The sequence below is a fragment of the Dreissena polymorpha genome, chromosome 16, assembly GCF_020536995.1.
Source record: "Dreissena polymorpha isolate Duluth1 chromosome 16, UMN_Dpol_1.0, whole genome shotgun sequence".
NCBI lineage: Eukaryota > Metazoa > Mollusca > Bivalvia > Myida > Dreissenidae > Dreissena > Dreissena polymorpha.
Genome location: NC_068370.1, coordinates 18250224 through 18264456, shown reverse-complemented (window position 1 = coordinate 18264456; position 14233 = coordinate 18250224). Strand labels below are relative to the sequence as shown.

At 34.8% G+C, this 14233-nt stretch overlaps 1 protein-coding gene across 1 annotated transcript in view; it reads right to left on the bottom strand.

Annotated features, from left to right (window-relative positions):
- Positions 1-14233, bottom strand: part of LOC127861693 (KICSTOR complex protein SZT2-like) — a 167356-nt gene that overhangs the window by 70502 nt on the left and 82621 nt on the right. The window contains 6 exon segments of the mRNA XM_052400377.1: positions 273-1228; positions 2795-2986; positions 7391-7469; positions 9652-9880; positions 11634-11906; positions 13706-13751. Coding sequence (XP_052256337.1) covers positions 273-1228; positions 2795-2986; positions 7391-7469; positions 9652-9880; positions 11634-11906; positions 13706-13751 — 1775 coding nt within the window.

The window sequence follows — 14233 nt, the reverse complement described above, 5'->3', positions numbered from 1 at the left end:
TTGTCAAGAGGTCCTTTTGTTTAAGATATATTCTTTTTATTTTATGACATTTATAACAATGGTTTGGAATTATCCTGAATTGGTGTTTAACCATCACAACTCTTGAAACCAATGCTGAAGGGACATTTGTACAGTTATAAAACTTCATTTACAGGATGCTCATAAAATTGCAATCTATAATTGTATTTAATTTGTCATAAACAGAAACTAGGCAATTCCTTTATACTTAAAACTGACAAAATAAATCAATTATGGATAGTTATGAAAAGTACCTGAAACCAGCAAAACTTGAGCATCGTTTCAAAATGGACTCTTGACCCTCTTCCACGTTATCAAAGCTTTTGTTCACAATGTTCTCATTGCACAATCTCTCAGGAGATGTTCTAAATGGCTCACATCTGCCATCAGTCTTTGTCAGCTTGATTGATACCTCAGAGCAGACTGGCGATTGGTTGGCTGAGGTCACATGACTTTCAGCATATATTGATGATGAGACAGGTGAGACATATGAAGAAGTAGACACTGGAAAGTTGAAGACCGATGTTTCAGCTTTATGACCGCTCACTGGGGAATCATTACCCTTAATTTCATTCACACCAGGTGTCTCCTGCTCTTGATTTCCATTAATACTGACATGATTTACCTCCCCTACTTCTGCTTCCGCCACTGACCTATTTATGCCTGCACATGCCTCAGAAACACCCTCAGAACTACTTTTTTGCTCATTTGCACCCACAACATCCTGGTATCCTTTCAGTTTTAAAATTCCTAAGTCTTTCCTTCTCTGAAGAAGACCAACATTTTCAAGACTCACAGAACCTGTGGCTTGCTTCTTCTCCAAAGTTAGACACTCCTTGCTATGTCTTCTTGGTAGGGATACAATTGTCTCATCAGTTTTTCCTCCTGAGTTAACGGTTAATGGGCTACATGTACTTCTACTCATGCTCTCTTTAGTTACATCAAAAACGTTTTCTTTCACAAGTGGGCTAATATTCTTGGTCCCCTTTGCCTCAATGTTCTCAGAAGTTTCAGACTTAGGTCCGCTTGTAGGGGAACATACTTTGGACACAGCTGATGCTTTGCTGTCCCAGTGGTTAATTTCATCCAGCGCTGAACAAAGACTGTTGGCATTCATATAGGAGAAGGCCATTATACGCTTCTTTGAAAGGAAATACCTACCATCTTCTCGTGTTAACTGGTAATTATGTAAATTCATCTTTTGGAATTCCTGAAATCAAAAGTGTACATATTTCCCACTAGAGTTAATGATTAAAACAATTATTACATTAACACCTTTAACAGTAAATTTAATCTGTTCTAGTTTTTTTTGTCATGATATATTTCATTGCAATTTAAATGGAATGTTGTTGACCTTTAAACAATCTATAAAGCAAGTTCTGTCCACTAAGGTACACTAAACTAATCGCCCACATGAATGCAAAATGAAGAGTGCAACATTTCAACTAAATATCTTAAAAAGTTACAGAGATTTTTTATTTTTTTCACACACATGTTAACACAGGTTTTATCTTGCTGTATACCTTGACATAACTTCAATGGTCATAATTCTGCTTTAAAAAAGCAAAACATGAATTGTTACATGCTTATTTTGATGTCCAAAAGCAGGTCAATGCCAAGACAAAAATCAGGTATGGGTGATGTGATGGTGATGATAGTTTTCATAGTTCATATCTATACAAAGGATCAAAGCATTTTAGAATGCTAAAATAATGATAGACAAAACACATCATTTTGAGTTAACCAAGAATTTGAACAAAAAGTAGGTCAGTGGCTGGTAAAAAATGAGGTAAGGGTCATGTGGGAGAGTTAAGAGTGTTCATTGATAAAATCCATGAAAGAACTAGTGACCTGAAAATTAATAGGGGTCATCTGCCAGTCATGATCAATGTACCTATGAAGTTTCATGATCCTAGGCGTAAGCATTCTTGAGTTATCATCCGGAAACCATTTTACTGTTTCGAGTCACTGTGACCTTGACCTTTGACCGAGTGACCTGAAAATCAATAGGGCTCATCTGTGAGTCATAATCAATGTACCTATGAAGTTTCATGATCCTAGGCGCAAGCGTTCTTGAGTTATCATCCGGAAACCATTTTACTGGTTCGAGTCACCGTGACCTTGACCTTTGACCTAGTGACCTGAAAATCAATAGGGGTCATCTGCGAGTCATGATCAATGTACCTATGAAGTTTCATGATTCTAGGCATAAGCGTTCTTGAGTTATCATCCGGAAACCATCAACCATCTGGTGGACGGACCGACGGACTGACCGACCGATCGACATGAGCAAAACAATATACCCCCTCTTATTCCAAGGGGGGCATAATAATGGCATTTTTTAAAATGAGTTCAGGCAATGTAGATGTGTTTAGAGTGCTCATAAATATGCAAGTATAAAAGCTTTGTAGCAAGTGGTATTGATGTTTTACAAAATATTATCCAGGGTTAATTTTAATTAAAACCGATTTATTTTAACTTGATTGCATAGAAAGCCTAAGGCTTATTTGAAACACTCTTGAGTCTTATTTCTGGGATTATAGAACCAGTAATTGGTGTCTATGAAGGAAATCTAAAGAAAGCTACCACATCGAAACCTTGACATCCGATCGTTAGGCAGACACCATATCCAATACACCACTGCGACCTCCAAATGACAAATGGACGGACAGACATTCATGGCGATTCCTAAATACCATCCTTTAATATTTATAGGCGAGTATGATAATAACAAAAAGTGACAATGGATTTTTTATATTATAAAAAGTTGTCTTACTTCAATGAAAATTTGCCTGCTTTGGTCTGGCCCAAACACGAACTGAAGCGGAACGGAGTCCAGATTAACATTGGCCTTTCCAAGGGTGTTGCTTGTTTGGATGTGTTTGGACACGTAGGTAAGCGTGTCAGGAAGAATTGGAGAGATGTTCCGCAGGTTAGAAACAATTTCATCCTGTAGAAGCCACTTTACCTGAAATTCAGTTTAATTTGATAATACCTTCACTTATTCTCCAAAAATTAAAAATATAAAATATATTCAAGTATCAATGATGTTACAAAAAAATCATATTTTCTTAATTACTAAATTAACCTATTATTACAAAATATTTAATTATTTATAAATAAAAGCACATTTGCTTCAATACAGAAATAACAAGGGACAAAATTGTCACAAAACCAGGTTTTCATTGTGAAAAAAAAATCTGATAAAGGGAGAAAACTCAAACTGAACTTTTGAAATGAACAAACAAAATTAACCCCCTTTGTAAGTTTGTTTTTAAAAAAAATATATTTTTAGTCGTGGCGACCTTGACATTGGAGATATTGACGTGATTCTTTCGTGCGACACACCGTCCCATGATGGTGAACAAATGTGCCAAATGATTTTAAAATCTCACAATGAATGACATAGTTATGGCCAGGACAAGCTCATTTATGGCCATTTTTGACCTTTGAACTCAAAGTGTGACCTTGACCTTGGAGATATCGATGTAATTATTTCGCGCGACACACCGTCCAATGATGGTGAACAAATGTGCCAAATGATTTTAAAATCTGACAATGAACGACATAGTTATGGCCCGGACAAGCTTGTTCCGCCCGCCCGCCAGCCCGCCAGCTCGCCAGCCAGCCAGCCCGCCCGCATTCGCCAATCTAATAACCAGTTTTTTCCTTCAGAAAACCTGGTTAACAAGACTATTGCCAAGCAATATAAGTCCCCTACCTGCTCCACCATTGTCAGAAATTCCAGATTTTTTTATATTTGTTGCCATAGCAACCAGAATTTTTGACGTAGGAACAAAATGAAATGACGTGCATAATGTCCATATTGATGTTTCAAGTTTCATTAAAAAATAATAAGAACTTTAAAAGTTATCGCAGGATCCAGAAAACCACCATTTTCAGCAGTATTTCTAGTCTATTTGTTGCCATAGTAACCAGAATTTTTGATGTAGGAATGAAATGAAATGACGTGCATAATGTCCATATTGCCATCTATCCATGTTTCAAGTTTCATGAAAAAATATTCAAAACTTTAAAAGTTATCGCAGGATCCAGAAATGTGTGACGGACAGACTGACAGACAGACTGACAGACAGAGCGCAAACCATAAGTCCCCTCCGGTGAAACCGGTAGGGGACTAATAAATACTATTTATTCTTGTATACCTAATGATAAAATATGACATTTCTGCAGTGAAATAACAGCAGTGAAAATAAACAACTTGTTATTTTCACCAGTGAAAGTAACACAGTTTCGGAACTACGTTTTATTTTTTTAGATTATCAAGATTTACTATGTATTTTTCGGCGTAGCTGTATACGCCAGCTTTTCACCTTACCTGACCTTTGTAACTGTCCAATAAAATTCAAATAAAATTTTCCTGCGGCTAGGTCAGAATGAATACACTTCATTTATCCCATAGGCTAATTTGAGCAAACGACCAGAACATTGGAAACATGTCCGCGTCTTTGTAACACTGTTTTACTGTGTGTTCAGCATGAAACAATTTTATCTCTAATAAAAAGGCTTAATAGATAGAACAGTTTTACACTCAATCTCGACATCAATACAGTTTGTGCGTGCATCTTTTATTTTCAGAGGATTGCCAGAGCGAGAACGTTTGTACTTAAAGGCTATGTTCTCATATTTAGTACTAACTTCCATATTCCTGTCAACATGTTAACATGTAAAAGTGTAAAGAGCAGTGGAAGCGAGGCCTCACTTTAATACATTGCATTTCAACCCGCGAGGTATCAGGGTCAGATACAGGTCATCGCTGCGTCTTAACGACTACCTTATGTGCTGACCGGAGTTCGCGGCCAGTAAAATAATCGTTATATAATAAAGACGCTATATCGTGAACTAGGTGAACTGGAATTTTCTTAAGACCAGAAAGATGTTAAATGAAGATATCCAGCGATTTAATTATGGTATGTCAATAATAGATTCTTAATACGTTTTCAACAATACCATGATAAATATTATTTTTAATTAATTTAACAAGAATTATTCCACCATATTGACTAATGTATTAAGCATGAGCGCGATGATACTGTTAATAATCGAATCAAATAGCAATGCCTGACAAACCACTAAAACAGCTTTGTTCCAAGAACGCGCATGTAAATATTTAAAATATGTACGGATACTTCGTGTGTGGCCGGTTGACTCATATGTTTTAATTTCACTTCCATTCTTCTTTTGGTTTTCTGTTTTGTATCTATAGGTTTATGACCAGCAATATGTAATAATGTAAAATAAGCCGATAAAACTCCGCATCATACCATACCGTACTGCATGTGATGCAACTAAGAACTGCACAGAAAAAGACATTCGCTATCCTTGATCTCATTCATTGAACTCTTTACCTTTCATAAACTCCAACCACAATCAACGCCGTATATCTTTTTTAAAGATATTTCTTGTTTATGATCACGAGTGAATTAAAATCAATATTCTATCGAATTCAACAAATTTTATTTTTATGTTATGCTTTTTTCACCATTTATTTACATTGTAAGAGAGTTAAACTGGATAATTTCGCTGGATCTATGAAGTCATTTTGTGTATTGCAATGTATTGAGGCACGCCAGGGGAGAGAGGGTAACTTTTCAGCGAAAGGGAAACAGCTGTTAATTATGCGCCACTGGTGAAAATATCGATCTTACACTGAGATGAACAAATATCCTCTAGTTACCCGGTATATGCTAATTTTCCAGTGAATATATCTAACTGAACAGCATTTAATGTCACTAATAGATGCATTTTATTAATGAAAAATTTCTGAGATTTTAATTTAAACATTTTTCACTGAGTATATACAAAATCAAAAAATGTTTTCATCAATTACATATGTTTTCTTTTGTCAGTTACTTTTCTTGACAAATGAAAATGCATGTAGGTAACAAACATATGTTTACCATATTTTGGTGACCAATATCAACAAATCATTTACCTATAATGACACACACAATATGACTTTTTTTTTCACATCATACTTATTAATGATGTTGTTTAGCACATAAATTAATGATGTCTTTATGTACAATCGCATGCCTTACAAGCTTCTTTGTATAGAATGGTTTATTTATTGTTCTATTAAAAGCATGAAGAAATGTGTTTCTTTCAGCGAAGGATTAAATATTGACAAGACTCGGGGTCATTTAAATAAGTATATTTTCATTCCTGTCTACGCCACTTGTGAATTTCTATCTTGAAATAAAATGTGATCATACACCAAAATCAACAAAACATCTCTTCAAATTAAATACTTAAAAACAAATGACAAAGTAACACAATTTTGTCAAAATTGGTAGAAGACTATATTCATTTTTTCACAATGGCTACAACATATAGGTTCTCTAAGAGTAAAAATTAAAGCAAACAAAAGGGCCATACAGAGTTTGGGGGAATTAACTGTTCTGTGCAACTTTTGTGATGTTTTCATACGCCATTTTTTAATTTGGCTAAGAGATCATTCAAACAAAGTTCTGAGCAAGTTTCCTGGGGATTGGACACAAAGTATGAGTTGTAGAGTGATCACCATAATTCACTATAGCCATATAAGGCAACTCCTAAGGACATGATCTTCAGCTAATTGCAACTCAATCTAGGCAGAGATAGCATTAAAACAATTTATCCCCTAGGGTGGGGCCATTTGACCCATGGGCATAATTTGATCGAACTTGATAGAGGACCAACATTTTTTACCCCACCAACATGACTTAAATAAATTGAGTATAGAACCCCAAGACGTTGTTACACACCAAAAATTAGAAGTTACAAAGATGCTATTCTAAGTTACCATATTAAAAAAATATATTTCAGCTGTGGTGAACTACAAAAACAATCGACCCCAGAAATATTTAAAAAACTTTGAAAGAGAGTCGGCAAAAGATCCTTCCTTTAAAGTTTATCTTTCAAACTGTTTGAGAGGAGAATTAGTCAAAAGACTCCATCTCACACTGAAGCATTCATTCACTGACTGATGGATAAGGGATATTATATCCTTGAGGCTCAAAATGGGCGCTATGTGCCTAGGCGAGCTTAAAGTAAATATGCAGTCTGCACAGGCTAATCTGGGACAACACTTTCCGCCTAAACTAGATTTCTTCTAAGAAGAGACTTTCTTGAAATGAAAAATATGATTAAAGCGGAAAGTATCATACCTGATTTGCACAGGCTAATCTGGGATGACACTTCACACACATGCATTAAACCCTCTTTCCACAGAGCATGGTGCATATAGAAGTTGAATACACACACTATTTTGTCATGTTAATACCCACAGACAGATAGATCGATAAATGGACAAGTGCAATTGGTAAACCATTATACTTTGTATGGGCATTCAATTTATAGGGTAACTTACTTCTTCAAGGCACTTGGTGATTGCATCATGTTGTCTCTGGGGCAGGTGACCAATGGGATTCCGTAGGTGCTTGAGGTCCCTGCAACGATAATGAAATTAAAAGTACCTTAAAATAAAGTGTCAGCTGTCTACATATGCATATGTTGAATCCTTCAACACGCCAGGTAATAATATAGCTACATAAGCAAAAGTTCCTACTAATAAATTATAATATAATTTTGTTTATTTAACACAAAACAACCAAAACAACTCTGTTTACAATTCTAATAGCATGAGGTTATTCTAAAAGCTTAAATTAACATAAACATTAACACAACAACCATGCATCAATTTCAAGAAATCAAAACAATATGTAAATGTACTACCAGAATCACACGGCAAACACGATATTATACAATTACTTAAGCATGTAAAAACCAACATCATAACAGGTCTGTAAGGAAGGTATTTTAACTAAATATTTAATTCATGTAAATGACTATTTTTTTGCGTTTGAATGACTATTTCTTGGGTAAAGATAGCATTAGTATTCCAAATAATGCCAAGTGACAAAATTATAAACAGAAAGTCAGTCATAGAAAAATGGTATTACTTATGAAAACCATTATTCTAATAATAATTCAACTGCAAAAACTGAACAATTTATTTCGTTATAAGATATATGCCCCATGGCGTTCTGCTAACACTATTCTTTATCCCAGAGACAAAGTTCCAATCACGTTCACAGGAAGATTTTTCAGCAGTGAAATTTCTGCCCCAAACTGGTCACTGCATGGAACTATCACAAACATATTCTTTGTGGAAGAAGGCAATTTAACCCTTTACCACTTAGATACGTATTTTTACGCATTTGTAGTCTCTCAGAAAGTTAAGTTTTATTAAAGACCTTTCTTACTAGATTCAAGTTTTAAAGGCTTCAATTCCAACCCTTAGATACTGATGAGCACAAAACAGCATAAAACCTGATCAGACTGCGAGTAACTTATAGGCTGTTCTGGTTTTATGCTGTTTGCACCATTTTCACTTTGCTTCTGAGTGGGAAAGGGTAAAGCCATCCCCATTTTTCCTATGAATAACACCCTGCTAGACATGGAATGTCTACTCAAAATAGGCCCTGTTATGTTTCATATAACCTTGACCTTCAAACTTTAGTGTACTAACAGCTTAAACACAATTAGCACAAACACATTTTTAATGAAAGTGCACAATAACATCTATTAGCACATGCACTTTTTTTTTACAGAAACCAGATGATAAAATGAAAGTGATCACGAATAAATGAATGAATGAATGACAGACAGACAATATACCCCCGATCTTTTGATACGGGGGCATAAAAAGCACTGACATGTAATATACACTTAAGATATTGGTACTGGCCTACAAGCGTTATATATGCAACATGCAGTTGATGGAGAAATGAGGCAAACAGGCTGACCAAAAACACCAGAACTTACCTGGCTGACCTATGAAGAGGGGCATATATAGAGGCATGCAGAATCAGAATATTTTCCTCACGCCAGTAGCCGAAAAATATATCAGTTTTGTAGAATGAATTTATTTTTTTCTGAATTTCAAGAAAATTATAGTAGTTTTCGTTAATAATTAGTATATTACAGTATAGAACATTATATTGGTGTAAGTCTCACTAACTTACTAAAACACAATTTAATTAGTACATAATTGGTCAACTATAGTTGATCTTTAGGTTATAAGTATAATATGGAGTCACATGACATTTTTAGAATATCTGATGAATATCTCAAAAACTAGATAATTATGAAGATATTGTTGTGAAAAAACAATTAGCTAAATAAGACCATTTCTAGAATTTACAGAGAAAAACAATTAAGTTGTTAATCACACAATTTGATTTTTTAACAGTAAATGTGTGTAAAATTGTGAACAAGTCTGTTTAACATAAAATGAAAAGTTTTTGTGATTTCAGGATTCCATCTCCTGAACATTTTTAATCTCAGGCATTATTTTACAGATTTCTCAAAAACTAAAGGCTTAATTTCAGTTATCAAAATCATTATTTTCGCACTGAAGCTAAAAGACAAACTGTGTTCACCCTGACAATAAATGTTCATTCCCTATGTTCTACACCTTAATAATAAGATTTATTCACAGTTAAATGCAGCATGAAATCAGTGACCATGAGCTAAACCGACAATTTCATACTCAATATTTACCAAAAAAAACAGAGTAAGATTGTATCACACCATAAAAACTAGTTTTATCCACAAACCAAGACTCACATGAAAGAGAAGCTACTCCGGTCTGTAAAGGTTGCCATCTCCTCGTGTTCGGAGCCGGTGTCAGAACCACCCCCTGCACTTGTGTAAGAAAACATTCGCCTCATTGTGGGACGCTGAAATGACGGTGTGTCAACGTCTGTTGGCAAGGTCAGACAGTTGAGGTCAAAGGTTATTTTTAGATCTCCCAGTTCAAGGTTCTTCATTTTCTCCAGAATTGCAGACAACTCATCTGGAAAACAGACAAAAACCTAAACTAGGGGAAGCCAACGACAACATAAATAATTTTTAATGAAACAGGTGTCTTACATATGAATCTATATTTACTAAGAAAGTACTTCAAATAAAGTTATGTTTTGACTGAAAGACTAGCAGGAAAGCAAGCTTTACCAGCTGTTACTGAAAAATGTCAAGAAAGAATTAATCATAGTATTGAAAACATATACATTTATAATATATATAAATATTGATTTTCTAATTGATAAAGAGCAAAGTAAAAATTGAAAAACAATTCTTAAAGAAGTTTCATTTTTGAGTACATAGCACAACAAAATTAGTAAATATTCATAAAATAACTTTAGAATTAAAGCAATTTTTACATTCTGATTTTTTATTTGATCATTTACAAAGCATTTGCCACATTGATTTATGACAACGTATTTTAACATCCTTGTGGTTTAAAAACTATGCTTCAGAACTACATTAAATAGTTTATGTACAAATAAACAAATATTAATATATAGAGAATAACAGGTTACTGTCCCATCGTTTTGTAATATATCAGGCGAGGCTTAGAATAATATAACGGCGAGGCTTGCCGAGCCGTTATTTTATTCATGCCGAGCCTGATATATTACAAAATGATGGGACAGTAACCTGTTTTTCTGTTTATCATACCACATTTTCCTAAAAATCTGCAAAATAATATATTTTTTATATTTAAAATGTATGCTGATTTTGGTGATCCGGCTTTTACACGTTGACATACATGTAGCAACAGAGTTCGAAAAGATGACACGAATAATCCCTTATTTTAAACATCGTATTGAGAAAAAAAGTTGTTTGCACTACCAATGGGAAGAGTACACCCGCTTTAATATAAACGTCTTAAATTGGAGATCAGGAATGGACTGCAGCGACAAATTTAATCGAAGAACACACTTCACCGAATAGTTTGGAGATGCCATTTTGGAGATGTGTATTGAAATTGACATTTTGATGATGGTGTCAATATTGACATAAGCGTGTTAAATTGTTTGTAAAAATAGTTAAGGATTAGCATACAGTTATGATTTGTCTTGACTTTATGTGCAACACTTGCGAGTGCAATGACTAAATCGATATTTAAGATTTATTGTCCCATTGATGACTTCATATAACTTCCGTAGTGCGGGCTGTGATTTTTAAAAAATAAACGTTTTTGTGATTTATGACTTTAAAAATAAAATAAAATATGTAAGTTCTTGGTATCAAATTGTTTGTTTTGTTGAACCTGATTCATGTTGATAGATATTGTTGACTTTATTGCAAATCCCACGTAACTCCAAACATTGACTGATATAAGAACTTCCTGTTTACCATGATATAAAAAAATATATCAGGCAACGTTATATCAGGCAGATATCAATGTGGTGGTATGATAAACAAGGCTATTGTCAAGCAATATGGTCCCCTACCGGCTCCACCATTGTCAGAAATTCCACCATTTTCAGATTATTATTTTTTTGGTTGCCATAGCAACCACAATTTTTGACGTAGGAACAAAATGAAATGACGTGCATAATGTCCATATTGCCATCTATCCATGTTGCAAGTTTCATGAAAAAATATGAAGAACTTTTAAAGTTATCGCAGGATCCTGAAAAGTGTGACGGACTGACAGACAGACAGACAGACAGACTGACAGACGGAGTGCAAACCATAAGTCCCCTCCGGTGAAACCAGTAGGGGACAAAAACAATTTCATTATACAAGAATCAGCTTACTCAGGCAGACTGCCAAGTTTCTCAAGGGGAGGCTTTCAGTCTGCAGTCGACTTTTTATCGTGCACGTGAAAAATATAAACAATGGCGTCTGATCACTCTTATCATCAACAGTCATGTCAAGGTCGCAGGATATGTCACTCTCCATCGACTCTTCGGAATCAAGGTTGGAAATCAGCGATGCCCGGTCGTCATGGTGTTTAACAGCTAGAGTATCCATGGTAACCAAGTTGTTGTCAGAGGAGTCATGTGGGAAATTTCTGTTGCTCACAGGACCTAATTACAAAAACAGCACATTTAACATTCATGTCTAGTTATTTACAAGAGATGTTTGTCAAACAAGTACGCACCCTTTCTCCCCATTTGCAGCAAAGTAGTGCCTGTGAATTTGATATTAGATTAACTTGATTGGAAAATCATGAGCAGACATCCTTCATTCTTTTTGAAGACTCACTGGCATACTTATTTATATTATCCTAAATATTCTCTAAATATTTTGCATAAACTAATTTCCTGATACAAGCCTCTGTTACATTGACCTTTGACCTAAAGACCTTTATTTTAACAGGCATCTTACTCTCACCCAAGTATTCACTAAATCAATTTTCATGATGGTAGGTCAAAGATTTCCTTCTTTTGTACAGAATCAAATTTCCTGTTAAAAGACCGTGTGACTTACCCTTTGACCTGTTAACCTCAACATCAATATGTGTCCTAATTTCCTCTTAAGTAACTAGCAAACCAAATTAGATGATCAGAGTTGAAAGCATTCTCAGGATATCATGAAGAAGCAATTTCTTGATTCAAGTTCACGTTAAATTGACCTTTACTTCATGACCTCAAAATTAAAATGAATCTTTTCTTACTCCCATTCAACCACTAAATAAATTTGCATAATCTTAGGTCAAACCATGACATATTGACCTTAAAATCATACGGTACTTTCCTTCTAAAAAACTTTCAAACCAATTACTCATTATAATAATTTGCATGGTTGTAGTTCAAAGCAATCACTAGATAACATGTTGAAACGAAGTCTTCTGACCCCAAGACCTACTGAAAGGCTGACTGACAAACCGACAAATGCAAAACACTCACACTTTTTTGAAGTAGGGGCAATTTAATAAAAATTTCCAACAGAATCATATGTAAACAAAAGAAAAATGCAAAAGCCGAATTTAAGCTGGATTGCTAGAGTGCCAATGAGAGAACGCTTATATCCATGTTGGAGAAACAGTATCAAAGTTTCATATTCAAAATGTGAAAAGCCCATAAACACTTAAAATCAACGATTATGTCGTATAATATTTCAATAAAGTGACCACATAAAAAATCAGTGTTCCTCATAGTAAAAGCCTAATTTCAACACTAGAGGTTGTCTGGTAACATAGATTTAACGCCCTACAAAATGCTTGTTTTTATTTTTTATGGACAATTTATTCCATGTGAAATTCCAGCGCCGATATCCGAACATGTATGAGCCAATGCGAGATTGGCCTTGGGCAGCGTCGGAAGCACAATGTAGTTCTCATGAAGACGTTGTTCTTCCAACGTTGCCAAAAGCCAGTCTTGGGCTGGCTAGTAAGTGTTTGGATTTTGTGGTGAGAAATTTACATGGAATATATTGTGGCACAAAAAATAAAAATGAGCATTTTATATCTCGTTTAATCTATGTTACCAGACCACATCTAGTGTTGAAATTTCGGCTATTGCTATAAGAAACACTGAGAACCCTTCAAGGAACATAAATGTGTGTCAATTATCATGAACATCGGCTAAGAACTTAAGCGAAATATTTCAAATAGTCAAATATACAGAACTTTAATATGCATTCCCACAGGTTTTCACCAATCTATAAGCCTAGCTAAAAAGTATGTCAATTTTTTATGTTGTAAAGGAAATGCACAATATATTATAATCATTCATACAATTATTGGAAAACTTGTAAGGCTAATGCCTTAAGATCCCCATCTGTCTAAATAACTGAGAAAGCCTATTTACTGGTAAGCGTTGACATGTGCAAGGTTTCGTGGTTTGAGCTAATTTCAAAGGCATCATATCATAAATCAACATACCCACTGCTGTGTCAGAGGTAATCTTATCCTCAGACATTTCTTCAACCTGTCAATGAAACATTGTAACTGTGAATAGCAATCATACAAAACACATCAATACTCCCATATTAGGGTAAGAACACTTTAGCATTAACTTTTAATACTATAACAAGAGCTGTGTTTGTGAAACACAATGCCCCCTACTGCGCCGATTTGAAGCCATATATTTGACCTTTGACCTTGAAGGATGACCTTGACCTTTCACCACTCAAAATGTGCAGCTCCATGAGATACACATGCATGCCAAATATCAAGTTGCTATGGTCAATATTGCAAAAGTTATGACCAAGGTTAAAGTTTTGGGACAGACACACACATACAAAGACAGACAGACAGACACATACAATGACAGAAAGACAGGAACAAAACTATATACCCCCGATCATTCAATCCGGGGGCATAATTATGCACATAACATGCCAAAACCATACAACACCTATTTTGAATAAGTTTTGTTAAAACCTATTTATTTAAGTGTTTTTTTTAGAA